Genomic DNA, 26543 nt, shown 5'->3' with positions numbered 1-26543 from the left:
GGGGTTTGCAGAAGCACAGCCGCCTCTGAGCCTGTCTGGGCGCTTGGCACTGTCACCAAGGCAAGAGCAGCCAAACAGATGGATAGGATTTGCTACAGTCGGGATCAGAAACCCTTGCTGCTCAGGGGAGCAAACCTTGCCTCTCTATGTGTCTTCCTCTCCTCCCAGCCGGTCCAATCTGCATCAGCTCATGAGAAAGTAAAGCGCAAATAACAGGATGGGAAGAGGCTGACCTTTAGGAATTGCTGAATGTCAAAGCTACAGTGAAAACGGATGATATATCCTTCAAGGTTCCAGCTGGGCAAAGAGGGCACCCTCAAATGAGATTTTCAGGAGAAATTCAATGAAGTGACTATATATAGAGGTGTAGACAGAATGAAGAGAATCAATGGGGAGGGTGTACTGAGGAACCAAGCAAAATAAGTATCAGAAAGCCACTACTAATTCCTAGGTGGGAGGGTATAGCTCAAGCGGTAGAGTGCATGTTTAGCATGCTTGAGATCCTGGGTTCAATCCCTGGTACTTCCTCTAAAAATAAATAAACCTAATTATTTCCCCCCACCAAGATAAAATAAAATAAAATGATACAATAGTAAATAAATAAAATATTAAAAAAAAACTACAATGAGCTAATTCCTAGAACAGAGGGGCTAGGGGAGAACATGATTTCATTGGAGTCTGTGAGAGCTAGATTTGTGGAAAAGAAGCCCCTGGTGTTGAAGGTCTTAGTCTCTATCAGAAATATGATGCAGAAACAGGAAAGGAGCAAGGGAAGACTTACTATCAAATTCCCTCCTCCCATGTCCCTCCAGGGCATCCCACTGGGCAAACTCAATTAGTAGCCAGATAACAAGGATCTGTGAAATAGCCCGTATGCCTCGCTCCGCCTGCTCCACTGCAGAGTAGCCCATAGAGTGAGGCAGAGTGAGTGGAGGATGGATCTGGGGGTCCAAAGGGAGATCAGACAGTACAGATCAGAAATGAATACGTGTTATGTAGCCTGCACCACGCCAGAAGCTTATGTTCTTAACCACCACACCCACTCACTCTCTCCCTTTTCCAAAGAATGCATGTAGAGTCTCCACAGAGCCCAGCTCTCCCCTGGGAGTGCAAAGCCCACTTAACTTACTGTCTACTCAACACCACTCCACTTAGACGTCTGGGCGGCACCAAGTGTGCTTACCTAAAACCAAGCTCCTCTTCCAGTGCCCTTCCTCTCATTGAGAGGTACCATTGTTCTGCCTCCGAGGATGTCAGGATCATCCTCTACACCTCCCTCTCCCTCGCCCCCTCTTCCCAGTAACTCTCCGCATTCGGAGGGAGCTGTACCCGCAGAGTCACTCAGACTTGCACACTCCTCCACCGCCGCTACTCCACCATTTCTGTCCCCGCTCTCTCCACTGCTCTGTCTCCTTCTCTGTCTCTGCCCCTGTCCCCTGTCATCTCCTACACGGACTCCTGGACTACTGCTCCTTCTTCCTGTTTGGTCTTCCCACTTCCATTTCTGTCCTTCTCCAATGGATTCTGTCTCCTGCCAGAGCAATCTTCCCTACATGAAGATCTGATCAAGTCACTTTCCTATCTAATACCTTCAGTATATTCTATCCTCCACAAGCCCAGAATAATTAGGGTTAAGGTGAGGGTAAGGGTGAAGGTGAGAGTCAGCATTAGTGTCAGAGCTTCATGCCGCTGTAGAATAATCTCACGCCCCCAGTGTTTCAGCCCCAGTGGTGACTGCAGCCCCTTCCACATTCCTTCTCCCCAAGGAGGTCTTTGTTTAGACTCTTTCCTCTGACTTTTTTGCTTTCTTTACCTCTTCCCTCCCTTATAGCTCCCTTTCTGCCTGATTAACTCATACACTTTTCAGATCTTAGTCACACTACTTACTCCCTTGAAGCAAGTTTCCATGGTTTTCCTAGACGAGGCTTTAATCCCCTAACATAGCCTCTGATATCATCTTTCACCTCTCTTTTATGGTACACATCGCTTGTAATTTTACATTTCTCTGTCACTCATTTCATTAGTAGTGGTCTTCCTGTCTATATGGTGAGCACCATGAGGGAGTTTTGTTGGTTTGTGTTTTTCACCATTGTATCCTGTTATGGAGTGAAAATTCGTGTCTTCCTCAAGTGCATGCATTGAAACCTTAACCCTCCATGTGACTGTGACTTAGTCTACTCGAACTGCCACAGGCAAATGCCATAGACTGTGTGGCTTAAACAGTGGACATTAACTTTCTCAGAGTTCTGGAGTTTGGAAGTCTGAGGTCCAGGTGTCAGAATGGTCAGGTTGTAATGAGGGCTCTCTTTTTGGCTTGCAGACAGCTGCCTTCTGCTGGTATCTATCTGTGTGAGAGAGAGAGAGAGGAAGGGAAAGGGATCTTTCTGTTCTCCTCAGGCCACAGTGCTATAAGATTAGAGCACCAATTTTATGATCTCATTTAATTCTTAATTACCTCCTAAAGATCCTATCTCCAAATACAGTCTGCTATAGACTGAATTGTGTATCCTCAAAATTCACATGCTGAAGCCCTAACCCAATGTGACTGTATTTGGAAGCAGGGCTTTTGATAGGTAATTAAAATTAAATGAGGGTATAAGGGTGAAGTTCTAATTTAATAGGACTGGTGTCCTTATAAGAGGAAGATTTCTCTCTCTCTCTCTCTTCCCACCCCTATGTGGATGCATCATGGAAAGGCAAGGTGAGCACACAGTGAGAAGGCAGCCATATTCAAGCCAGAACCTGACCTGTTAACATTATCCAGTCTGTGGCTTTTGTTATGCACCCCAGGCAGACTAAGACATACCTCCTATGCTCATCACAGGAGGTTTTTCTGCAAATACTATTTAATGAATGAATGAATGAGTGAGTGAGTAGATGAATGAATGCATGAATGTTGACAGACCTGTATGTGTCCCTCCCTTGAAGGATTTCAGACTGTGGCATGCTCTGGACTTTTGACCACAGTATAGCCCAACTCTTAAGATTTTGTGCAAATCACTTTCCTTTCTGGGTTTAAAGCATCAGGATTGGGCATGAGAGTGTGTCTCAGAATTGGATTGCAGCCTCTTGCTGGAAGGTTCTGTGTTGTAGGTTTGGATTAAGGGGCTCATGTCTGGGTTTTTATTATTGGCTTACTTTTCAGTAGACCTATTTGGGGTACCTGGAGAGACAGCAAGGGAGGCAAGAACAGAAGTCATACTGCTACGGCAGGTCATTTGTATTGTCAGTTGTCTTTTTCTTAGCAAACAGATTCCCCCTAGGTCCCCAAAGACAGGACCTCTCACAGAGCCCAGTACCCAAGCCAGCCCTCTGGGCGTGAGCTACCCTGCAGACACACCTGTGTCTAGGCAGATAAACTTCCCTGGGAGAACAGAAGCCCCTTGGAATTGGTGTTGGGATGTTCAGAAGCCTTGTTTGTCCGGGCTAGTGAAACCTCATCAAAGAAACAGGAATCTTTGGCATGTCCCATTCCTTGGCATCAAACAGCAGGTGACTCCAACTGAAGAGCTCTCCCAGCCTCTAGAGACAAAGGCGGAGGGAGGGCTGAGTTTGAAGACTTCAAAGTCGGGGCTCTCTTTGGGGATTTCTCAGAACAAAGGCATTGAGACCATTCAGCTGATTTTCTTTTCTTCTTTCTCATTTCCTCTCCTTGCCTTTTATGTTGCCTCTCTCCTTCTTTCTCAAGCTTTCCTGCTTTTTTAAACTTTTATGTTCTACCTTTTTTTTTTTTTTTTTTTTTTGCTCTGCCCTTTTGACCACACTCTGTCCATTTTCTGGAACTTTGTACCAGTTTAAATATTGAAATTTCTGGCTACCAACAGATTATTGGAGGGTGTTGATGCAAATGGAACATTGGAGTAGGAGTCAGAAGGCTTGACTCTGCCACTTGCTAGCTGAGAGCAAGTTGTTTGCCTTGCTTGGAGGGCCTCAATTTCCCTGAGTAAAATGGGGCTATTGTACCAAGCGGTCTACGTATCACAGTGCCGCAATTGTGTCTCCTGAAACGTCGTTTGACGCACATCCTGCCGTCTACCTTTACTGCCACTGTTCTGTTAAGGCCATCATTGCCTCTCGCTGGCCTTTCTCCTTGTCTCTATGTGCATTCTCTGTACTCTACTTAGTAATTGTTGTCTAAGGGACTTAATTGGAACATGCCAGTTTGCTGTTTAAAATCTTTTGATGATTACCTTTTGCCATTGGAATAAAATCCAAACTCCTCAAGGTTGCTTACGAGATGCTCTGACCTCTGCAGCCTCAATTGCTCTTTACATGCTCTGCTGCAGCCAGAGTGAACGCCTTAACAGCTAGCTGCTCAAGCACCATGTTCTCTCTGGCTTCAGATCTTTGCATATGCCTCTCCTTCCACCCAGGACACTCTCATTCCAAATCTTTTTGGCAGCTCTACCCTGATCCTGTCTCCTTTGCTGATTCCTACTCATGTTTAAAGGCTCAGTGTAGGTAGGTGTTGCCTACTCCAGGAAGCCTGCCTTGACTCCCAGGGTGGGTGAGATGACCCTCCTTGTGGCTCCTCTAGTATTCTGTACTCTCCTGTCACAGAAGTATTGTACAGTGTTGGAAATGCCTGGATATGTATCCTACCAAGCTATGGATTCCTTGAATCAAGGATTGTGTCTAACTTCCAACATCATATTTCAAGGGCATGGGGCAGTGCCCTTGAGTACATTCTAGGTGCTAAGGAAATAAATGCATAAGCCAGCAAGTACATCTTGACTAGTCCCGGTGGCTTCTGCATCATTGCTGGGTCAGGGAGGGAGCTCCAGACACTCAGGGGGGCCAGGCCCAGTCCTCCAGGGACTGAGGGTGGGCCAAGCCCTAACCTTAGCCCCATTGCCCACCCTGTAGCGGCAGCCGAGGTGACGCAGGAGCCAGTGGAGTCCCTGATGCAGAAGTTCAAGGAGAGTTTCCGTGCCAACACGCCCATCGAGATCGGTCGGCTGCAGCCAGCACCACGCAGCGCCTCGGCAGGGAGGAGGAAGAGAAGAAGCAGGTCCCGAGGTAGGTCCTCCCAGCGCCTCTGGCCAGGGTGTCAGCTGCTGTGCCCAGGTTCTGAAGGTGCCAGGAAGAGCTGTGCCCTCTTCCCTTGCTTCCCTGTGCTCAGAACCAATGCCCCTGTCTCCCTGATAATTCATCCAAATCGTCATCATCATCGTCATCATCATCATCTACTGCTTCTCTGGCCTTTTGTATGACTTTGTATCTGGGACGAAACCCCTCATCATTGCCATCGATTTCCGAATCTTGTCTGTTTGTCCTTCAGTTCACTCAGTAGTCTCCAGCAGGTGCCTCTTCCTCTTGGTTCCTACGTCTCTAGTTCATATAACTTGGTTCTGATTCTGTCACTCCCCTTCTCCTGTAGCTTCAGTGGTTGTTCAGTGTCTTCAGAAGTGTCTGTGCTTATGAAAATGGCATTTCAGGCCACTGCAGAGCTCCGATCTCTCTGCTGCTCTTCCAAGTCCATGTGTCCCCACTTCCATGTTCTTTTTCATGCCCTTTTCTCTGCAGGAAAACCCCTATGAGCAGTCATTGTCATTTAATACTTACTCACTCCAGGCAGCAGGCTAAGCACTATACGTGTCTTACCTCATTGGATCCGCAGGAACCCTGTGAAACAGGTACAGTGATAGCACCCATTTCACAGATGATGTCTCTGGGGCACAGAGAGCTGCCCAAAGGGATGCCCTAGTAAGTAGCAGAGCCAGGAGGAACTAAACAGTCAGAGTCCCAAACTTTTTTACTAAACCATTATATTCTATACTAGTGAAGTCTTTCCTGTCTTTCCAAATTCAACTTGCATGGCGTATGTTGGTGAAGACATTGTCACAGTCACAGCGCACTCTGAATTCTCCCGTATCTTTACCATGTGTTAAGCACTGACTTCATTTTTGTGTAGTATCATTTGCTTTTGCTGGCTCTGTCCTTAGCTAGACAGAGAGTTCTTTGAAGGCAGGAATTGTCTTATTATTTGAGTCATCTTTGCATTTCTGGGTCTAAATCAGTGTCTGCACACAAGTAGACACTTGCTATTTGAAGAGATAATGTCTGTCTTAATGTTCGAATTGCTGTATCCAGTGAAAAACCAAGATCTACACATTAAGCTGAGGTCATAAATGGAGGCAGAAGTTGATGATGGAGTTTGTTTTTGGAACTCATGTAGTAAACCCCAGCTTGAAACGTTGTGTAATGATAAAGACTAGTTGTTTTCAGATACGCAAGGTCTGGGTGCTAATCCCAGCCCAGTCAGTTTCAACTTGCTTAGCTTTGGAAGAGTCATTGGATATCTCTGAGCCTCAGTTTCCTCTTCTGTAGAATGGGGATGCCAATCCCTACATCAGAGGATTGCTGTAAGGATCTGATGAAATGATGGATGTAGGCTACCTTGGATTGCTTAGCTGATGTATTAGGAACTGAATAAATGCTATCTTATATTTGTTATGGGTTGGGCATTCAGGGTCGCTTGTAATTCCACTCAGCTTGAACTGTCTGTCTCTGTCCTTCCACTATTCACCAAGAATCTCCTTCCCACATCCTCTCTACAAATCCAGCCCCCCAAAATACTCTTGATCCAAGTCCATAACCTCCCCCTCCTCACTACCAATCTGCATCACTTTCCTTCATGTCATATCCTAAACATTTTTATGTCAATAAATTCTTCTGAAAACAATCTATTTTATGCACCATAACTGTCTCTAACACGGCCCCTGCTGTTAGGAATTTGGGCTGTTTCTAATTATTTCACCATTATGAACAATACCATGTGAAATTTATTTATTTATTTTTCTTAAAACTTAGCCTTCACTTTGGGGTCCGTTGTCCCCTCTTACAGTAGAATTGCAGAATTAGATTATTAATGAGCTCTCTTATTTGACTTAGACTATGATTGGATATCCAGTTATTTTAATTTACAATTCAGGTGGGGCCTGAGAGAACTAATGCAGGAAGAAATTCCTTTTTAAATGTATTTCAAATTTGTTCCCCCTTTCTGTGTCATCATTATGACCACTGCCACCTCTCACCTCCTGCTTGTGACCATGCCCTCCTTGAGATTCTTCAAAAAGCAAGCTAGAGTCATATTTATAGAAATATAAACCAGATAAGATCACTCTTCTGCTTAAAATCATTCAGTGGTTTCCTGTTACCTTTAGAACACAATCCAAACTCCTTGCCATGGCGTGTAGATCCTGTTCCATCTGGATCTGCTCCTGCCCTCTTCCCTCACTTGGCATTTCTTTGTGCTCCAGACACAATGACTTTTCGTACGTGTTCTATGAACCCTGCAAATGAGTCCCCAGTTTAGACTCTAAGAACTTGCTGTTTCTTCTCCCTCTGTCTCTTTTTGCCCCCCACCTGTTCTCCTGCCTGGCCCCTTCTCATCTTTCAGCTGTTAACTCACACATCAGCTCCTCAGCGTCCTTGTCTGTGACTACCCAAATATGGGTACCCAAACTTTGACTCCTTCCCATCCCGAACCTGCTCCTGTCTGTTACATAACCATCACTCTCCTCCATCCCTCATGTTAGGGTCTAAAATCAGTTTCACTTGTTTGCTTGTTTACTGTTCTTCTCTCTAAAATATAAGCTTCATGTTCATAAACCTAATACACAGAAAGTGCTTAATAAATATTTATTGAATAAATGAGTGCATTAACCTCAAAGATCATTGAAAATTGCTCCTTTTTATAACTTTCAAACTGATGGTGTAAAAGGGATCCAGGATAAAGCAAAACCTCCTGGTACGGATCTCCAGGGAAGATCTCCTATTTCCCCTAGAGATGGACTCACTGATGGGTAGCACATTAAACGTGCTCAAGTGGATGCTGTTAAAGCAATTTTCAGAATGGCTTAATAACATTGTGCTCAGGATTTTGCTGCCACTATTGGATAAGATTTTTCAAGAGAGAGTAAAGATCATATGTGGCAGTCCTGAACTTCTTAACTCATACACTTTCCACTCCAGATCCTCAAGATTTTCTTGGACAAAAGACCTCCATGGTCAATAAAAGTTTTGGAAATTCTGCACGCTCCCTCTTGCTCTTGGAAAATCCCACTTGTGTCTTAATCTATTAAAGACTCTGGGAAGTCCTGCAGTACAGAACACTGGGCAGATTTGTTTAGCACATGATCTGTAAAACCATCTTGACCACAGACTCTTATTCCCCTTATAACATGTATTAACATCTTGCAGAACAGAAGCATCTATAGAAACACAGTTTTGGAAGAGCTCCATTGGCTTGCACTGACCAGCAGAAATCCCAGATACGATGGCCAAAATCCCCAGTCTTCCACTGTCTGTTTCTTCCCCTTGCCACTAAAGTGGCCTTAGGCCTTCTGGCCTAGAGTGGGAGCACCTGGCCTCTCTCTGCTTCGTTAGGCTCCGCTCCCAGCCCATGGTGCTCAGTGGTTCCCAGCAGATGGATGGATAGCAGAGAACCAGTGTCATGGAACAGCACACATGGTGAAAAGCAGCTCCAATGTGGTTCTGTCGTTAGGGCTTCCTCCTGAGTGGCCTGGCAGATGCTGAAGTGCGTCGTCCTCCGGTCGACAGAGGATGGTGATGTGGTTTCTGATGCTGTCCTCAGGCCTGCAACCAGGTTTTGTAAGGCGACTGTTGGGTAGTCACTCCCCAGGGTCTACAGGCAGTGAAAAGGAGGTGCTGGCAATCAAATAAAGCAGAGGAAAATTCTGTGGATGTGAGGAAGGGCCTACTGAGGTTCATGCAGTCTACACAGTGGTTTCAAGGTGGGACTTTGATATTTAATTCCACCATTGGCTAACAGGGTTTTTAGCCTCAGTTTTCTCATCTGTTAAAAAGTGCTAATAATGCCAAAGTCACACGTGAGTTGTGAGATAATACCTGCAAAATGCTTAGTCCAGTTTCTGGCACATGGTTGACCCTCAATCAAGAGCAGCTAATTTTATCATTGGCATCAGGGTCCTGCACACTTGGCCTCCAGGGACTCACAAATCCATCCCCTCCTCCCCGGGCCGTTGCCTCTGAGTTAGTTGAGGTTTCATCATCCCTCACCCAGATTCCTGTGACAGCTTCCTCATCCACAAATCCATCTTCTACCCTGGTGGGTGGAGTGATCTTTTGAAAACACACTACATCAGGCCATGTCACTCTCCTGCCTAGAACATTTTCCTGATACTCTGTCACTTGCTTTGGGGGCTTCTGAAGCTTTCCCAGTGAAATATTCCTAAGGGCGAATGAGAATCAACACACCTCCAAGGGGCCAGCAGCTGTGCTCACAAGTCATCAGTTATGATCTCTGAATTCCAGGTTCCACCTAAAAGAAAATCCATGCCACTCGATTTTATAATATGTACAGGTTTCTTTTAGTTTAGATTGTATTATTTGTCAGTTAAATTATGAAACATTTTTTTCAAGTCTTTAGGTAATGTTGATGTCACAGGAAGAAGAACCAGACTTAAGCTGATTATACTAGGATAGTAAGGTACCACCTTCAGTGGGTTTCCATGGATTCAAGTGAGAAAATGACTGTAAAGCACTGAGCACAGAGCCAGGCAAAAGGTGCACATTGAACATGTGTGTTTTACTATTTTCTATTCACTATCATCACTTCTGTTTTATTATTATGTTTGTATTTGTCAACATCATTATCATGACAGTGATGATGTCAATATCATTATATTTCTCAATATGCCATTAGGGATACAGTTTCCCAGTTTTAGAGGCAAGAGTATAGAGGATGAAGGACACACTGTTTAAAAGAATTAAAAATTTGCCATAGCATGCTACACCAGGCTCCTTCCTAGGCTGGGCTGCAGCCTACCTCTGGCTCCCCACACGCCCCGAGCCTCTGTATTCTGCAGCCTTCAGCACACTGGCTATTTTTCCTTCCCCAACATGCCTTGGTTTCCAAGTCTGTGTACTGGTCATGTTCTACCTGAAAGCCACCCTCTTTCTCCCACTCTCTTCTCCAGGCAGCAAATTGCTACTTATTTTTCACATTCCAGTTTCAAAATCTTCTCTGTGAAGACCCCACCCCCAGCACACCCTCAGCCCTAACCCCTGCTGAGTGAGCCACCCCTTTGTGTGGGCATTTGCTTTCTATCACAGCCCTCAGTACAGGACACATCTGTTTCCCTCAACTTTGACAGCGCCATGATGGAAAGGACACTGATTTATGTCTCTGCAGCCCAGATGCCTAACAGAATTGTCACAGAAGAGCAAATATCTGAATGGGAGAATATATAAATGGATGGATGAATGCGTGGATGCATGGATGCATGGATGAATAAAAGGAGATAGTTAGGAGCCTCATAGATACGGTGCAACTAGCATTTATTGAACATTTAGTATGTTCTAAGTACTATACTCATCACATATTTTTATTTAAAAGCCCCCCAATCCCACAAGGTAAGGACTATAATGATGCCCATTCTACAAAAGAGGAAATCCAACCTTGGATAGTTTCAGTGACTTGCACAACTGTACTCAGCTAGTAGATTGTCGAACTGTGAATTCAGCCCAGACTGAGCCTGCATTTCAGTCCCCAGATGACTAGAGTTTTAGTCTTAGCATCCTGGTCAAGATCTTTGAGCTCTGAAATTGTATCAGCTTAGTCTAGATACTGGAAGGAGGTGGTTGTAGCTTCCCTTGGATTGGCAGATTTCTGTATCATCAGTGCTGCTGTGAAGGTGGTCAGGAGCTACATGTTTCTGGATAGTGAAGTATCTCTCTCTTTCTTAGCTAATGAAGTGTCGGAACTGCCCCTGCAAGCTCCCTCTGGCCACAGGGAGCCAGTGCTGTGACTTTAGGAGTGGCAAACTTAGTGGTTATGTCATTGTCCAGTGTTCTGTGCCTTTTTTAAGGCACTCACCCAACTTTTTTTTTTGCTATGTCATACGTTTTTGGGTTGTGCCACTCAGATCTCTGCCAACCAGCACTTTGTCATTTAGTGAATGAAGCAGGAGATCAGACATTTGTGCTACAAGGAATACATAGATAGAAAGGTGGCATGAGCTGGCCTGGAGTGTTTACAAAACTGGGAGAATAATTTAAAAAGGCTTCCCAGAGGAGGTAACCCTTGAAGAATGCATTGGTGTCAACCAAGAAGAGAGATTGAGAAAGCACTGCTGGTAGAAGAAAGAAAATATGCAAAGGTGCCTGTGAGTGACACTGTGCAGGGCATTGTGGGAATATCTGGGGAAAACAGAACAAATCAGATGCTGGTGAAGTGGGCAGATATCTACCATTGGAGCCAGGCCCTGGATTCAACTCCCATGATCTCTAGCTGTGTCCCCACACTGGGAGGAGAGGCACATTCTGGCTTCTGTATGTTCCCTGATAGTTAAGCCCCAAAGTGCTCTTTATGGTGGGACACTGTCATCAGAATACAGGCTTATGTGTGTGTATGTATATATGTGTGTGTGTGTGTATGTATGTATGTATGTATATATTTATTAGTAAGTAGCTATGGATTATTCACTTAGTTGGAAAAATATTCAGAAATATTATGGCTTTAAATTATTTGCCTCATTGGATTGTTGCTATGCTTAAATATTGAAAAGGCAGCCAACAGGATCAGTCTTTATTTCTTTGGTTCCCATCTTTGTTCCCCAGCCCCTGAGCCCCCTTAACAGCTTCCCCTTCCTACCAAGGAGTTTTGGGTGGAGCTCAGTCCCCCTTCTGCCAAAGGAAGTTTTGAAACTGCATAATCAGAATGACATTCAGCTTGAGTTACAGAAATAGAAAGAAGAATGGGTAGACTCCAGCTACCTGGAGTCTAGCCCTAAATTGATGATGAAATAACCTCTTGTCTCTACCTCTGTGACATTTCTTCTGCTTGATTTTCCTCCCCATCTCCATTGCCACATGCCAAAACCTTGCTCTTTCTTCTAAACAAAACCTTAAAACCAATTTCTCCATGAAGTCTTTCTAAATTTTTCCCAAATGAAAGCCATGCATATTTCCTCCAAACTTTGATAACCTCTTCTCTATCTTCCTTGTGATGCTTGTCATTTATTACCTTTGACGAGAGTGGTTTATGACCACTTCTCTTCTCCCTTAATTGATCTCCTAAAGCACAATGACTGTGTCCAGATCATGCCTCCACTTCCACTGACTAGACTAGTCCTGACAAATAGCAGATGCTCAATTAACGCTTGATGAATTAAGGTCAGTTAATCAAATGGGCTGCATGACCTTGGACAAGACTTTCAACTCTCCAAGCCTCCATGTCCCCATCTAAGAAGCCAGAAACAAGCTTAGGTTCTAGAGTACGCAGACGTGGTTCCACAGTTCTGCCTCCCACTTGCTCAACTTTGGGAAATAACTTACTGTGCTAAATTGCCATTACCTAATCTGAAAATCATACAACTGGCCACCTCATAGGGAGGCTGGGAGGATTAGACTCAATGTATGTGAAGTGCTCAGCAGGCCACACTGACCATAGTAAGTACCTAATAAATCTTTGTTGTTGTTAATATGGAAAGCAAAGGTGATGGGCTCGATGATTTCCACAGGTCTCCTCCAACTCAAATGGTCTTTACATATAAATCTGATGGAGAAGCACTGTTTTTTTGGAGAAAAGTCCAGCACTTGGAGTAGAAAACTCCGGTTTGCATCCCAGATCTTAAGTGCAGTAAGTCTTTAGGGAAAATGCTTAATCTCCCTGGGGTTCCTTCCACAGCACCTCGAGGGTGGTAATACCTGCCAGTCTTGCTCCTCAGGGCTCCTGCGAGGAGGTGCTAGAATGCTCACGGAAACGCCCCTTTAAAACACTCTATAGACTAGCAGCATCCTGGAATCAGTCTTGGCACTTTCACAGACAGGGACTAACATGCAGATTTGAAGAGGCAGCCTTTTCCTTAGGGCTCTGGGTTTCCTTTTCTTGACCACAGGCCCCTTCCAAGAGGTGCTGCCAGGGCCAGTCCCACCACAGTCCAGTGATCCCCTAGGTTATGATGGACTGAGGCCCGGAGAGCTGACTGGTAGTCAGAGCACACAGCGGCCTCCATAAATCTTCCCTGCTGTGTCTTTCAGAGAAGTTTGCATTCCTAAAAGTATGTGTCTCCTCCAGACAGTTTTCCTTATCTGTCTGAAATATGTCAAGGGGCTCTCAGTCAATCCCATCTGGCCTGGTGGGTGGAGAGGCAGCTGTAAACAGCCTTAATAGAAGGCTCTGGACCAGGTCTGGTGGGGCCTGGGGACACCAGTCTAAGATATTTCTTTCATCACAATGGTACAATTCCATGTCAGTTAGAGTTGTAGCCTAATACACACCCTGAAACTTTGGGACTTACACAGAAACCACTTACGTGGCTGTTAATTCAAGTCAAGCATTTGGCCTGGCCTCAGCTGGGCAGTTCTTCTGGCCTGGGTGGGGCAGGCTCAGCTGACCTCAGTCGTGTACTTCGGTCAGCCCGCTCTCCGAGACTGGTTCACATGGTGGAGGGTTCCAAAACCAGCATGAGCAGGCTCTGCAAGGCCTTTTGATGCTTAAGCTCAGAAGACACACATCATCCTTTGAACTTCATTCAGTTACTCAAAAGCAAATTGTGAGGCCAATTTAGCTACAAGGGGTAGCGAAACGAAGTTCATCTCTTACAGGAAACAGGGACAAAATATTTGGATGGTTTTTGCAACCTGCAAGTATTGATATTTTACTAAGCCTCTATCTTATGTTAAAGATTGGGCTGATCCTCAGAATCCCAGCTAATTATTTCTAATTTGCTGATGGAAAAATTGAGACTCAGACATATGAAGGAAACATTATATCGTGGTACAGCTGGTCATGGGAGGACCAGGTCCCTGATTCTAATCCTTTTATAGCTGATCTAAAGATTACCTTTCTTTAACCTCTGCTACTTTGCCGCTCTTTAACAGTGCTAAAGACTTTTGATCTCAAGCCATTATATGTTTTTTTGAACACACATAAATACGTTTTCATATTCGTTTTCACCATAAGTTACTGCATGATACTGAATATAGTTCCCTGTGCTATGTACAGTATACAGCCTGGCTGGTGGTATATGGAAGGGCAGTAGATTTGCATCCAGGCTCCATTCTTAAAACGGCCTATGGTCCAGTGCAGGAGCAGTAAAACTTTTCAGTAGAGGGCCAGACAGAAAATCTTTCAGGCCTTTCTGACCAAGAGGCAAACTTGAAGGTAGTGTGTAGGCACTTGAACGATGAGAGAATTTGTTTCACCAATTTTTATGGATGAAATTTAGAATACAGTAATAATGACGTACCACGTTTTGTAATGAAGCTCGACTAATGAGAAGAATGGAATTTATTTATGACACTAAAATGTGAATTTCATATCATTTTCACATCTTAATATATTCTTCTTTGGATTTTTTTTTTTAACTACATAAAGATGTAAAAGCCATTCTTGAACTCCTGGTCCAGACAAAAACAGGCAGTGGGCCAGATATGGCCCACAACCCCTGGTATAAGGTAGAACCTCAGATTAGGACTCTGGGAATCCTAGGTCTAACCACTCATGAGGATCTAACTGCTGTGTAATTTTAGGCAGATTCTTAATATCCCAGAGCCATTGTTGCCCCAGGCTCCCAGGCACGGGTGAGGGGAAATAATTCCTTATGTTCTCTTAGTCCACCAGAGGGGGATGTGAAATCTCAAGTTCATCTGATCCAACTTGCTTGTGGATGTGGAAAGTGGTGGAGGGGAGACCTCATCCATGGCACAGAGAGAAACTAGCAGACCCAGGAATGGAATTCCCAGTTCTCTGACTTACAAAATTGTCCTTGTTTCCTGCTATTTGAACATATAAAAGTGTGTAGGCCAAGTTACGTACATATGGATCAACTGTTGGGGAATTTGGACAAAACATATAGTTAGAAACTGGCAGCTTGTCTAATTCAGCTGTAATCAAATGAGTAAATCACTTAGAAGATTACAAAGAGAAGGCTTTGTGTTTCCCCATATCTGAGAAAGACATGGTGAAACAGAAAGAGCCAACGGGGTAGAGTGCATGACAGGAGTTTTCAAGCTGTGCTCCAAATAGGTGCTCTGGGGACGAACAGAGTTGGGGGGAGGGATATCACTGCATAAGCAGGGCTTTTTCATCATGTTCCTGTTCTAGATTTATGCATTGGACTTCAACATTTTGGGGGGAAAAGTCCCAATTCTAGAATACATGCTTTTAAAAACAAAAATGATTTTTATGATAGAAGCTCCCATTTGTATATGGGAAGAAAGCTAGCAAGGAGAGTCGAAAGCTTCCAACAGCACAGCACATGAAGCTGGCGGGGCCTCCTTCCTGCTCCTTACCCACACATGCGCGCGCATATGCACATACACACACATGCAGAGTGGGTGAAATGTACCTTAAAAAAACATAAATTTATCTCCAAAATGAAGAAAGGCAACTCCTCAGGTGTGCAGAATGAGGAGGAAACGCAAACACCCAGGCTTTGAGTTTAGCAGCTGTCATGCTGACTCCAGGTGGGCAGTGGGATGGGATGGGATAAAAGTAAAAAGAAAGCAGGAGCAAGGAAGAAATGAGAGATAACTTGGTAGAAAAAAGCCCCCAGGCATCAGCAATCATAAGTTAATTTGCATATTAAAATTCAGAGCTAGATTATGTTAAACAAAATCTACCTATTTGCTGCTTACCAAAGATCTTCCCCAAACATAAAGACATAGAAAGTTTGACAGTGAAGGAACAATCTAATACTCGGGAACTACTGTTCAAATGAAAGCTTGGAGAAAAGTATAAATATATGGGAAAACACACTTTACAACAAGAAAAAACAAAAACTCCTTAGGGGTAAAGATGGTCATTAATGAATCATAAAAGGAGTGGTTCACCCAGAGACAAATGAAATCTCTACTTACATATGCAAACAACACAACCTCAAAACAGATAAAGGATAAATTGAGAGAAGTAAAATGAGTAGTTGGTCAATACCTAATCGAAGTGGGAGATTCTTTATAGAAATCTTCCTATTAGATCAAGTAAGCAAAATACTACTTATAATATGGATAAGTTGAACTATACTATTAAAAGTACAATAAAATGAACATACATAAAATTCTACCCCTAAGAATTAGAGTTTAAAGACTTTTCTTAAAAAGTAAGAAATTCTCTTTATGGGTCTTGACATCTTATGACCTGAATGTTCTTGCTTTGGCCCAGTTTCCTGAAATTTTATTTTATTTTCAGTGATAACTCTTTGCAGCATTTGCGGCTAAATGTGGATTCATTTTTATGCCTCTTAAAGACATTTCTGTCAATTAGGGGTAGGAGTAGGGAATAGCAATATATTTGCACTGATTTTGTTTTGGTTTTGGTTTTTTTTTGGGTGGGGAGAGGGTATAGGGGGATGTTATGGTTGAAGGAGAACTCTTCCAGAAAAATAGTCACTGTCAAGATAAAGTAGTAGTAGATTCACACCACTGTATGTAAAATAGATAAATAACAAGGACCTACTGTATGGCACAGGGAACTATAATCAATCTCTTGTGATAACATAATGGAAAATAATTTAAAAATATATGTATGTATGTATATGCATATATATGAATCACTTTGCTGTACACCTGCAACATTATAAATTAATGTTCTATACTTCAATAAAAGAACAAACAAACAAAAAACAAAACTGAGGGCAAAATAAAAACATTTTGAGATAAGCAAAGATTGAGAGATTTTACCACTCTGAGATCTGATGAATGAACTGCTGAAAGAGATGTGCTTCAGCAAGAAGGGATTGAATCTGCAAATGAAGTGGGATTCAAGTTACTATAAGCATTCCTAAATTCTTAAACAATAGTAGTAAATCTAAATGAGTGTAAAAAAAAAAGAAGTATATTGTTTCAATCCATATTCCTCATATTTTTCCTTCAAGCTAAAGAAATAGTCCATTTTGTCAAGATGTCTTCTGAAATTAGAAAGATCTTTCCCTCGATTACCTATGTGTGGTCTAGTTGTGAAGGTGGGTGGGGAATAGCTGTAGTGTCCGATCACGTTCTGTGTCAGTGTCAGCCTGGTTATCTTCCCAAAGTGGTTGCTCAGTATGATCCCCTTAGTAGGACATTAGTAGCAACCTTCATAGATTCCAAGATGGAAAAGGATCTTGAAGAAATTGTTCCACTTACAGGCAGGACTGCATGGAAGTAACTCCAAGATCTTGAGAACCCAAGAGTAGGTAAATACACTGATAATTACAGCATCCCAGCATGGCTATAGGATCTCTGATAGACTCTGGCCTCATTCTGACTAAGGTTGACTTCTTTGGTCCCAGCACTGCCAGACGAGTCACACCATCCTTATGGCATCATTCCTGTCATAGCATGAGACTCTTCCAAACTACTCTCTAGAGATACTGCTGCTGACTCCTGTTTCTTGGATTCTAGCTCCTTCTGCTATTATCCAGCCCAGGACCTCCAACCTCACTGTCATTCATTCATTCTTTCAACTGAATACCTACCAAATGTGAGACATGATGGTCCTGAGACTTCAATTGAAAACCAAATAGACGAGGGCTCCACCCCTGTGGGACTCAAGGTACGTAGGAAGAAATAGGCAGACTATCAATCAAGCAAGAAAGCATTCAAGTACAATGATTACACGTTGTTTTCAGTGCACTGGAGACAATGACCTTGGTCTTGACCATCACAGTTGTCCACCAAGCATGAGGTGAAACCTGCCAGGCTTCCTTTTCCTTGCCTTGGCTAGAAACCATCACTGTCCATGGCTCTCCTAGCCAAGATGATAGCCCAGGAGGAGCAGATCCTGAGGCTGCAGTTTATTTTTATCCAGTTTCCTACTTTGGGACATACATCTGGTAGGAAACAACAATAATTGGCTACCTGTTTTGTGCCAGTCACTGCTCCACACGCTTTCAAGTGTATTCTTGTCACCATCTTTCTTTAACCTTTATTCTGTAAAAAGAAATGGATCTTCAAAGGCATGAAATAAGTTGCCCAAGCTCCCGTGGTTGAGTCAGCTGTGAAGCCTGGATGTCAACTTAGATCTGTCTGCTTCCAACACTGATGCCCTTTCTCCCACATTGTAGCTGTGCCTCTTTGCAGCACCTACCTCCAAGACTTGATTTCACATCACCTGTGCAGGGCCTTTGCACAGACACAGACCTCAGAGGTTAGACTGAAATTTGGCAGAAGTAAAATCAACCCCTCCCCCCGCAAAAGGACCCTTTTTGAATCCCCTAATCACCCTAGTGGGATTTGCATTAATTTTCTTGCCTAATTATTATTAAGAATATGCCATCTGTGTAAATTAGATTTTATGATTTTGTTGTAAACTTTTGCAGAGTTGAACTTAAAAAAAAATCTATCCTTTAATTTCATTTCATGATGGAAAATATGGGTTTGATGTACAAGGTCTAATTGTCCTCACCACGTGTTAGAAATCCAAAGGCAGCTAAACATTAAGGTTAAATGATGATATCATGACTTACTCAGTTTGCATTTTACATCCAGTTGAAAACACAAACCCCTCGCCTCATTAATCCTTTGCAATCCAATTTTTCCCCCCCTTAAATGAAATTATCCCTTTGGGACACATTTATATTCTTTTAACAGCCGCCTGACAGTTCTGCTGATGGAGTTTGAATCCAACTTTGTTACTGGATAGTGACAACTTGCCCTGACAGATATGTGTACATAATTATTCTCTCGCAGTTAGATTTAATTAATGCTTACCCTCATCATGATCTTGCAGCTAGCGAGCTCTCTCTGCAGGATCAGTTAATGGCAAAAGGATTTCCTTTTTAGTCGAGAGAGACTCCAAAAGGCTTTGTAAAACTCTTACACTTTTTTTTTCCTGAGGGGGAAAGAAAAAAGAAAAAAATTGCACCTGAGCCTGTTTCATTTCTTTCTGCTTCACATTAATACCACATGTGAACAGATTTGAAGCTACATATGGGGATGGGGTTGTTAAACCTAATTTCAGACTAAGTATTGCTAATATGAACAGCTCTGACAGACCCACAAAGAAGATGTATATTTTTTAATATCTTAGTTTAGAATTGAAGTGTCCTGGCTTCATTTTGTTTATCTCCCTGTACAAAATATGTATGTGTGTATTTTTCTAACTGTCTCTCCAAATGGGACGCAGAGTTCAGTAATAAATAGCTATGAAAGAAAGGAGATAATAATAAGAAATGATGGGAGAGACAAAGGGGATTTGAAGATAAGATGTGGAAAGAGATTATTAGAAAGTTCGTAATAAGGAGAGGGTGTGTGTACTTATAAAACCCCATTAGATGGGAATACTTTACAAATACTCTGTCCCGGTCCATGCTTGTGAAATATTCATGTGCCATTTGCTTTTTATTACTGTAATGGCAATGCCTTGTGTTTGCAGAGAGCTTAACAGTTTATAACAAATTTTCACATCCATTATCTTAGGTGATCTTTGCAACAACCGTGTGATGTGAGCAGAAAAGCACTCACAAATGAGGAGACAGAGGCCCAGAGAGGCTGAGGCACTTTCTTACAGTCACACACCTAGAAAGTAAAAGAACCTGGCACTAACGCCACAGCTTTTAAAGCCAAATCCAATGCTGTCTTCCATATGCCACCTCTCTTATGTTTGAAACTGCAAGCAGGGAAGATTTAAGTGACTGTCTCAAATAGCAATCCTTTTTTTGCCTTCATTTGTCTTGCTAAAGCATCAGCAGACTCTCCGCTAAAAGATACCATCTGAATTGAGAGTAATACGATGCTACTTAATGATTGCATGCAATATTAATGATCATTATTACTGTGCATTATTATGGGAGATGTCATCCAGAAAGATCCTAGAGCCTCTGGTAAAACATGGCCGCTTCAGGATGAAAGGAAACACTCTCTCCATCACATCAACCACTGCTTAAATGCCTTGACCTTGAACCCTAAGGAGATCTAAAATAAAATATTCTAGAAATTCAGGACTGTGGAATGGGAGATGGGTACTTAGAAATCATTTCATGGTATAGATGAGAAAACTGAGGCACAGAGAGGGGAAGTGACTTCTCCACCATGAATTACTGACAGATCTGAACCCCCAACCCTGCTTTACTGACTCCCAGCCAGTTCAGATCTGTTTCCTACTCTATAACTGTAACCTTCAGCTGGAGGAAGAGGTCTGGGAAGTCTCCTTATTGACAAGTGAGAAACAGAGGCTTGGAATGAGAGGAGTAGCTTACCCAAGACTACACTTTGATCCAGAGACAGAACTAGACCCTAAATCCTGTCTCCTTAATTTATGTACATTTAATTCAATTTCAACAAACATTGTTTGTGCAGGTGTTAGGTGCCAGGAATTGTGCTAACTGTTGTGACTCCCATCAGCCACAAAAGCATAGACAGATGTGTTGTAGTGACAATATGACTCCTCACCCTCATCGGGCACTGTGGGTAAGAAGAATATGAAACTGATTCCCAGGGAAGTTCAAGTCTCAATTTAAACAAGCTGACCTTGGAGGTGGGGAGGGTTGGGGAAGGAGGAGTTACAGCCCCCATTAAGAAGTCTCTTCACTTTGCTTTCCTTCTAATGTTGTTACCTCTCTGAGTCCTAGAAGATGAAAATTTGAATTGAAGAATACAGGGTGAATGTCAGTAGAATGCAATCTCTTACATTTGGCCGGCACTTTACAGTTTACAAAACACTAGCATCACCTGTTGACATTGTATCTTTAGTTACAAAGGGCTAACTATGTGCCAAGCACCGTGCCTAGTTTTTCGTTATTATTAATTAAATCTTCATCATATCCCTATGAGTGTGAAGGTTGATATTTTCATGTATACCATTTTATAGATGGGAAAACTGAGGCTCACAAGGTAAAATCCTCTTGCCGCAGCTCACATAACTGGTCAGTGTCAGAGTCTGGATTTGAACCTAAATCAGTCGAAGCCCAAATCCTAGGCTCTTTAACAACTACACACACGGCCTCCTTCACTGAAACTGGTTGCTAAAGCGTAGGCGAATGGTGCCCACAAGGTTGACCTCTGAGTCACCATTGCTGTGGGACAGTGACTCTCAAAGGGTGGTTTCTGAACAGGCAGTGTAAGCATCCTTGGAGAACTTGAAAAATGCAAATTCCCAGACCCTGCACTCTGGGGTGGAGTCCAGCAATCAGTGTTGCAACAGCTTTCTAGGTGATTCTGATGCATAATTAAGTGAGAAAACCACTGCACTGGGAAAGTGTTCCCATCCTTCACTCCCTTGTCCTGGAATCTGAAGGCCAGAGGGACCCTGCAGGTCTCTGATTACAGCCCCTTTTGGGGCTTTCTGTTACTACGTGGTCTCTTTTTTTGGTGCTCTGCACGTCTGCATGGGGTAGTCAAAGTGAGCTTCAAGGAGGCTGAGGGCTAAAAGCCTTGCAAGTAGGCTCCAGGGAGCTGGGACAGGTTTAATGTAGATTGCTGAGCTATGGCATGTGTCTGAACCTCTAAAAGTGAAGAGATAAGTTCCACAGTCTTCTCAGTTTGCCTTCTTCTCAATAAACCCACCACCCATTGATGACCACAGCCAGGGATGCCTCACTGACTTCTCAAAGGCTTTTGTTTAAGTTGGTGTTGAACAAGCAAAGGGAGAGGACCTTCCTGTCTTTCTCTGCCAAGGCCCCTGACAACCAGTCAAGTCATACATCCACTTATTTCTTACTTTGAACCACCTCTCTTTTACCACAAAGTGAATGGCCAGGTGTACCCTTTGAAGTCTATCCTTTGTGCACAAGTGGTCTATTTTGGCTTATCTATATACGGAGCCAATACCTCTTTGTGAAATCAGCTTAGCCTCCCACCCCTGCTACACCTTCCCCTCATCCCTGCCACTTACATAGTGTAAGGTGAGTGAAAGGAGCCAGTGGTGGACGACATGAGATCTGGGCCATCTACTTGTGTAGTTCACCTGTGCCCTCTCAACCTGCTTAGGCTTGATTCTGGATGGGCCATTTCCATCTTATGCCACCTCTCCTACATGACTTGGTGGATCTGATAGAATCCAGCTCCTAATGGGCAGTGCTGGCTTCCTGGGCTCTTGATAGAGGCTGGTAACATACCAGGAACTCCCCACCCTCCCCTCCACAAATGCATAGCTTGTGCTGCAGTTGACATGGTCTTATTCCAGAAGCCTAAGGGGCCACATTATTTTTTTTAACCTTTTAACTGAAGTGTACTTGATATACAATGTTAGTTGCACATGTACAACAAAGTGATTCAGTTATATATATACATACGTATTTATATACATACATTTTCTTTTCAGATTCTTTTCCATTATATGCTATTACAAGAAACTGAATATACTTCCCTGTGCTATCAGTAGGTCCTTGTTTATCTATTTTATGTATAGTATAATGTGTGTCTGTTAATCTCCAACCCCTAATTTATCCCTCCCTGCCCTTTCCCCTTTGATAACCACAGTTTGTTTTCTATGTCCATGAATCTGTTTTTGGTTGGTAAATAGAATTTGTATCAATTTTTTTTAGATTCCACATATAAGTGATATCATACAATATTTATCTCTCTTGTCTTTTCTTGACTTACTTCACTCAATATGGTAATCTCTAGATCCATCCATGTTGCTGCAGATGGTATTATTTCATTCTTTTTTATGGCTGAGTAATATTCCACTGTTAATATATCACATCTTGTTTATCCATTCATCTGTTGATGGACATTTAGGTTGTTTCCATGTCTTAGCTATTGTAAGTAGTGCTGCTATGAACATTGGGATGCATGTGTCTTTGCAAATTATAGTTTTTTCTTGATATTTGTTGAGGCTCTACATTATGAGTCTCCTAATTGGAACCTGTCCATAAACTCCACAGAGTATTTATTACCACCATGGATGACTCTCATACTCTAGGGTCCACTGGATCACATAATGCAAATGGCAGGGTTGTTTGTAGCACAGCCTGACCCATTGCAGATCCTTTTCCTGCTCTGTGACCTACTCAGAGCTGGCAGCCTTCCATACCACTGGAAAAATGGGTCAGGGCAGTATCCCCAAGTGTTCAGTATGCTGCCTTTAAAACCCAGCGAGGCCTACCAAGCATTCTGCTTCCTTTCTGGAGTTCCAAAGTATAAGATTCAGGCATTTCTTCTTTATTTTGGAGCAGATATATGGCATACTACAGACCACAGAAACCTAATGTCTTCACTCGTGTGGCAAGCCCCCATTTCTTCATAGGCTTTATCTCTTACTTTCTGGAGTACATATACATCACCAAGCTCTTGGATATACTTCCCCTTTCCTGTCCTTCTGGTCCAATTAGCATAGTACATCAACATAGTGGGCCAAAGTGATATTCTGCAAAAAGTCCAGGTGGTCCACGTCCCTTCAGACTGTTATGACAGAGGGTTAGGCAGTTAATACAGCCGTGGGACAAGACTAAATGTGTATTGGTGCCCACCCCATGTGAATGGAAACTGCTTCCAATCCTTCTTTGAGAGGGATGGGAAAAAAACTTATTTTCCAGATCATTGGCTACAGACTCTATCCCCGAGGCTCTGTTAATTGGCTGTAGCATAGACACCACATTTGACAGCTTTGGTTGAGGCTACAATTTGTTGGAGTTTGTCGTAGCTCACTGCCATCCTCCTGGATCCCATCTGAATTTTTAAGGGACGGGGTTGGTGAATTACATGGAGACGTGATGGACACCACCATCCCTGCATCCTTAGAGTCTTTAAGAGTATCGCTTATCACATCCATTATCCTCTGGATGTGATGTTGGTTTTGTTTTCCTCTTTTGTCTGGAGATGCAGATGACTCCACTTGCCTTCCCCACTATGATAGTTTATCATAGAGATTAAGGAAACAATGGGAGGAGGGCTCTGCCAACTACTGCATATGTCCATGTAGATTATGCACTTGGGGACTTGGGGAATGATCATCACTGTGAAACAGACCTAGGTGAGGACTCCACTGGTTACCTAGCCGTCCATGTAACCCTCCATTCTAAGTATACCTTGGTTCCCTGGGTATCAGTGCCAACATGCATTCAACTGTCTTTGAACAATCTGGATATTCCTCTTACCTGGGTTTATGGTTACCCAAATAAATGGCCTTAAGTCCCCTGAGGACGGCCTGGAGGAAGCATTCCTATGCACACGTGCTCTCCTGCTGCAGCCTTCCTTATGGGTATCCAGGCTCACTTTCAGTCAGTGGCTTCAGAGCTGAGAAATGGTTCAGATCTAGAAACAGGCATATAGTAGAGGCTTAGCAAATACTTGCTATCATAACATGATGACTCATTTTGCCGGAAGTGTTCAGAACGTGTGTGGGAAGGTGGAGTCTTCAGTCATTCACAAACAGATATGGTAACATTTTCCTGTGAGCTACCACCTTCTACTATTTCAGGGTTTTTCATCTCTCCCCCGTACCCCACTGGAGCCAAAATATTTTGTAATTGTCCAGCATTTCAACGTTACATAATCTTTGAATACAATGAATTTCCTTTAATGTGAAGTAATAGTTGTGTCGAGTTACGAAATTACCTTTTCATGCTCCAGTGCAATTTACTTGTTCCCATCCGCATGGCAAAATCTCCCCACCGAAAAAGATTCTAAAGTCAGGCTCCACCACCTTCTGGGAAATTCATGGCAACAGACATGTCACAGTGGGCTCCCCTCATTTGTGTTACAAGCTTCTTATCTCAAGAAGTGAGGCAGGCATCAGTGTCCTTATTTTTAATAGTACACAAAATTGTTAAAAATATTGTTTAAAAAAGAGTCAAAGAGGTTACTTTTCTCAGAATCCCACAGCAAGGTGGAGGCGAGTGCAAATCTAGTGCCCAGTTGTGTGTTCCTTCTAGCGCTTGTAAGGGTAGGCTTTACCATTGACTAGGGGAGAAAAATTCTGGAACCAATGGATGAGGGAGTGTGGTGAGGGGGGAGCTGGGAAGGGCAGGGACCCCGGGGGCCACTTCCGGCTCTCCCTTCGCCCCAGAGCGCAAGCGCAGCTGGTCCTCAGGAGCGGCTTCCTGTCCTGGCTGCACCACGCCTTGGCACTCACGTTCCCGTAGCCGGAAGGCACTTCCGGTGAAATCTGGAGCAATTTGGGAAATAACGTGCTATGCCTAGTGAAATGAAATGCATTTCTTTCATTTCCTTCATTTCCCCGGACAGTTCCTCACATAACCAAATAGGTGAGTTGTTCCTGAAATGGATACGTGTTTGCCAGAGATTTCCAAGCCCGTGTGTAAACCCTCTCCTCTTTGGAGTGGGCAGGCACAGCTATAATGTATACTTTTTCTTTCAGCTGTGCAGCTTTGAACTTTTCCACATGTTTTCACGTGCATCACCTATTCGTTCACTCCACAGATATTTACTGAGTACCTGCTGTATGTCAGCACTGGACTAAGTCCAGAATGTGGTGACAGAAAGACAGAGATCCTAGTCTCCTGTCTATTCTGACAGGAGAAAGAGGCAATAAGCAAAGATATGGCATAATCTCAGTAATAAATGTTATGAAGGAAGATAAAGCAGGGTGTAGAGCGTGTGGGAGTAAAAGAAAAATAGTACCTCAGATAGGGTAGTCAGGGAAGGCTTCTCTGAGGAGGTGTCATTTAAATAAAGGCCTTCATGAAGTTGAGAAGGGACATTCCAGGGAAGGAAAGAACAGTGTCATCACCCTGGAGCAAGAACAAGGTTAATGTGTTGGATGACCTGCAAAAAGGCCATAGTGAATAATTCCCTGCGAGTGACAAGAAGAACAGAAAGAGGTTGGATGGGCTCTTCTCTGGGAGAGAAAGAAAGTGCGCGGCAATGGCTGCCATGTTTTGGTCTGAGTTAAGTGCATGACTGGAGGTCATTTTTTTCTAGGATGGGGAGACTGGCCGAGTGGCAGATTTGGGAAGGCTCATCAAGAATTCTGTGAGAGTTTCTTATTCTGAACTGAATAGTAGCTTTGCACAATATATGGGGAAGATATTATTTTTCTCCTGTAAGAAAATAGGGAAGTTAAATGACTGACCTGAAGCCTTGTGGCCACTTTGATAGAATCAGGGTGAGGACCCAGAAATCTTAGGTCTTAGCTAATGTGTCTATATAAACTTGCCATTGAATCCCTTTTTGAATGACAATGAAATTCCCTGGCCCTGGTGCTCTTGTAGGAGGTGGAGGGAAGTTGGAAACAATGTGTTTTTTGCATGACAGTGTTTTTAAAAAGGGATTTCACCTGCATTCAGCCTTGCTGTCATAATATGCAGAAACCTTTGCGGGGCAACGGAGGGTTGTGAGGGGCGGGGGTCCTTACACCCCGAGGGATGCAGAGTTCACCCTGAGATTGCCAAGTCTGAAGGAAGACTGAGTGTGGCGTCTGCTTTGAAAAGATGTTGTTCTCTACAGGGAAGGAAATGTGGGAGGGCTGGGTGGGGAGTGGTAGCAGGGGGAAAGGAACAAGCAGACTCTCAGGGCATGGTGGAGTATTTCTGTTTGAGATTAAAAGGCTAATAACTCAGCAAACAGGATTAAACTGGAGATCATCTCTTCAAAGCATCTGCAGCATCACACCATGGGGTGGGGTGGGGGGTCCTGATAAGAACAGCCTCTCCTGCTTCGTTCCTTCTAGC

The 26543-nt window shown here is 43.3% G+C and overlaps 1 protein-coding gene across 3 annotated transcripts in view; it reads left to right on the top strand.

The window, feature by feature from the left end:
• Window positions 1-26543, top strand: part of ASTN2 (astrotactin 2) — an 801670-nt gene that overhangs the window by 232783 nt on the left and 542344 nt on the right. For 2 of the 3 annotated variants that reach the window (XM_031677473.2, XM_072960007.1), the window contains one exon: window positions 4867-5019. In XM_031677473.2, coding sequence (XP_031533333.2) covers window positions 4867-5019 — 153 coding nt within the window. Of the gene's footprint in view, window positions 1-4866; window positions 5020-24969; window positions 25119-26543 lie in introns of those variants that run through there. The other variant, XM_031677480.2, reaches the window with a different exon arrangement.

Source organism: Vicugna pacos, chromosome 4 (assembly GCF_048564905.1).
Source record: "Vicugna pacos chromosome 4, VicPac4, whole genome shotgun sequence".
Classification (NCBI taxonomy): Eukaryota; Metazoa; Chordata; class Mammalia; order Artiodactyla; family Camelidae; genus Vicugna; species Vicugna pacos.
The sequence above is the reverse complement of the archived record's forward strand: the minus strand, read 5'-3'. Positions and strand labels throughout refer to the sequence as shown.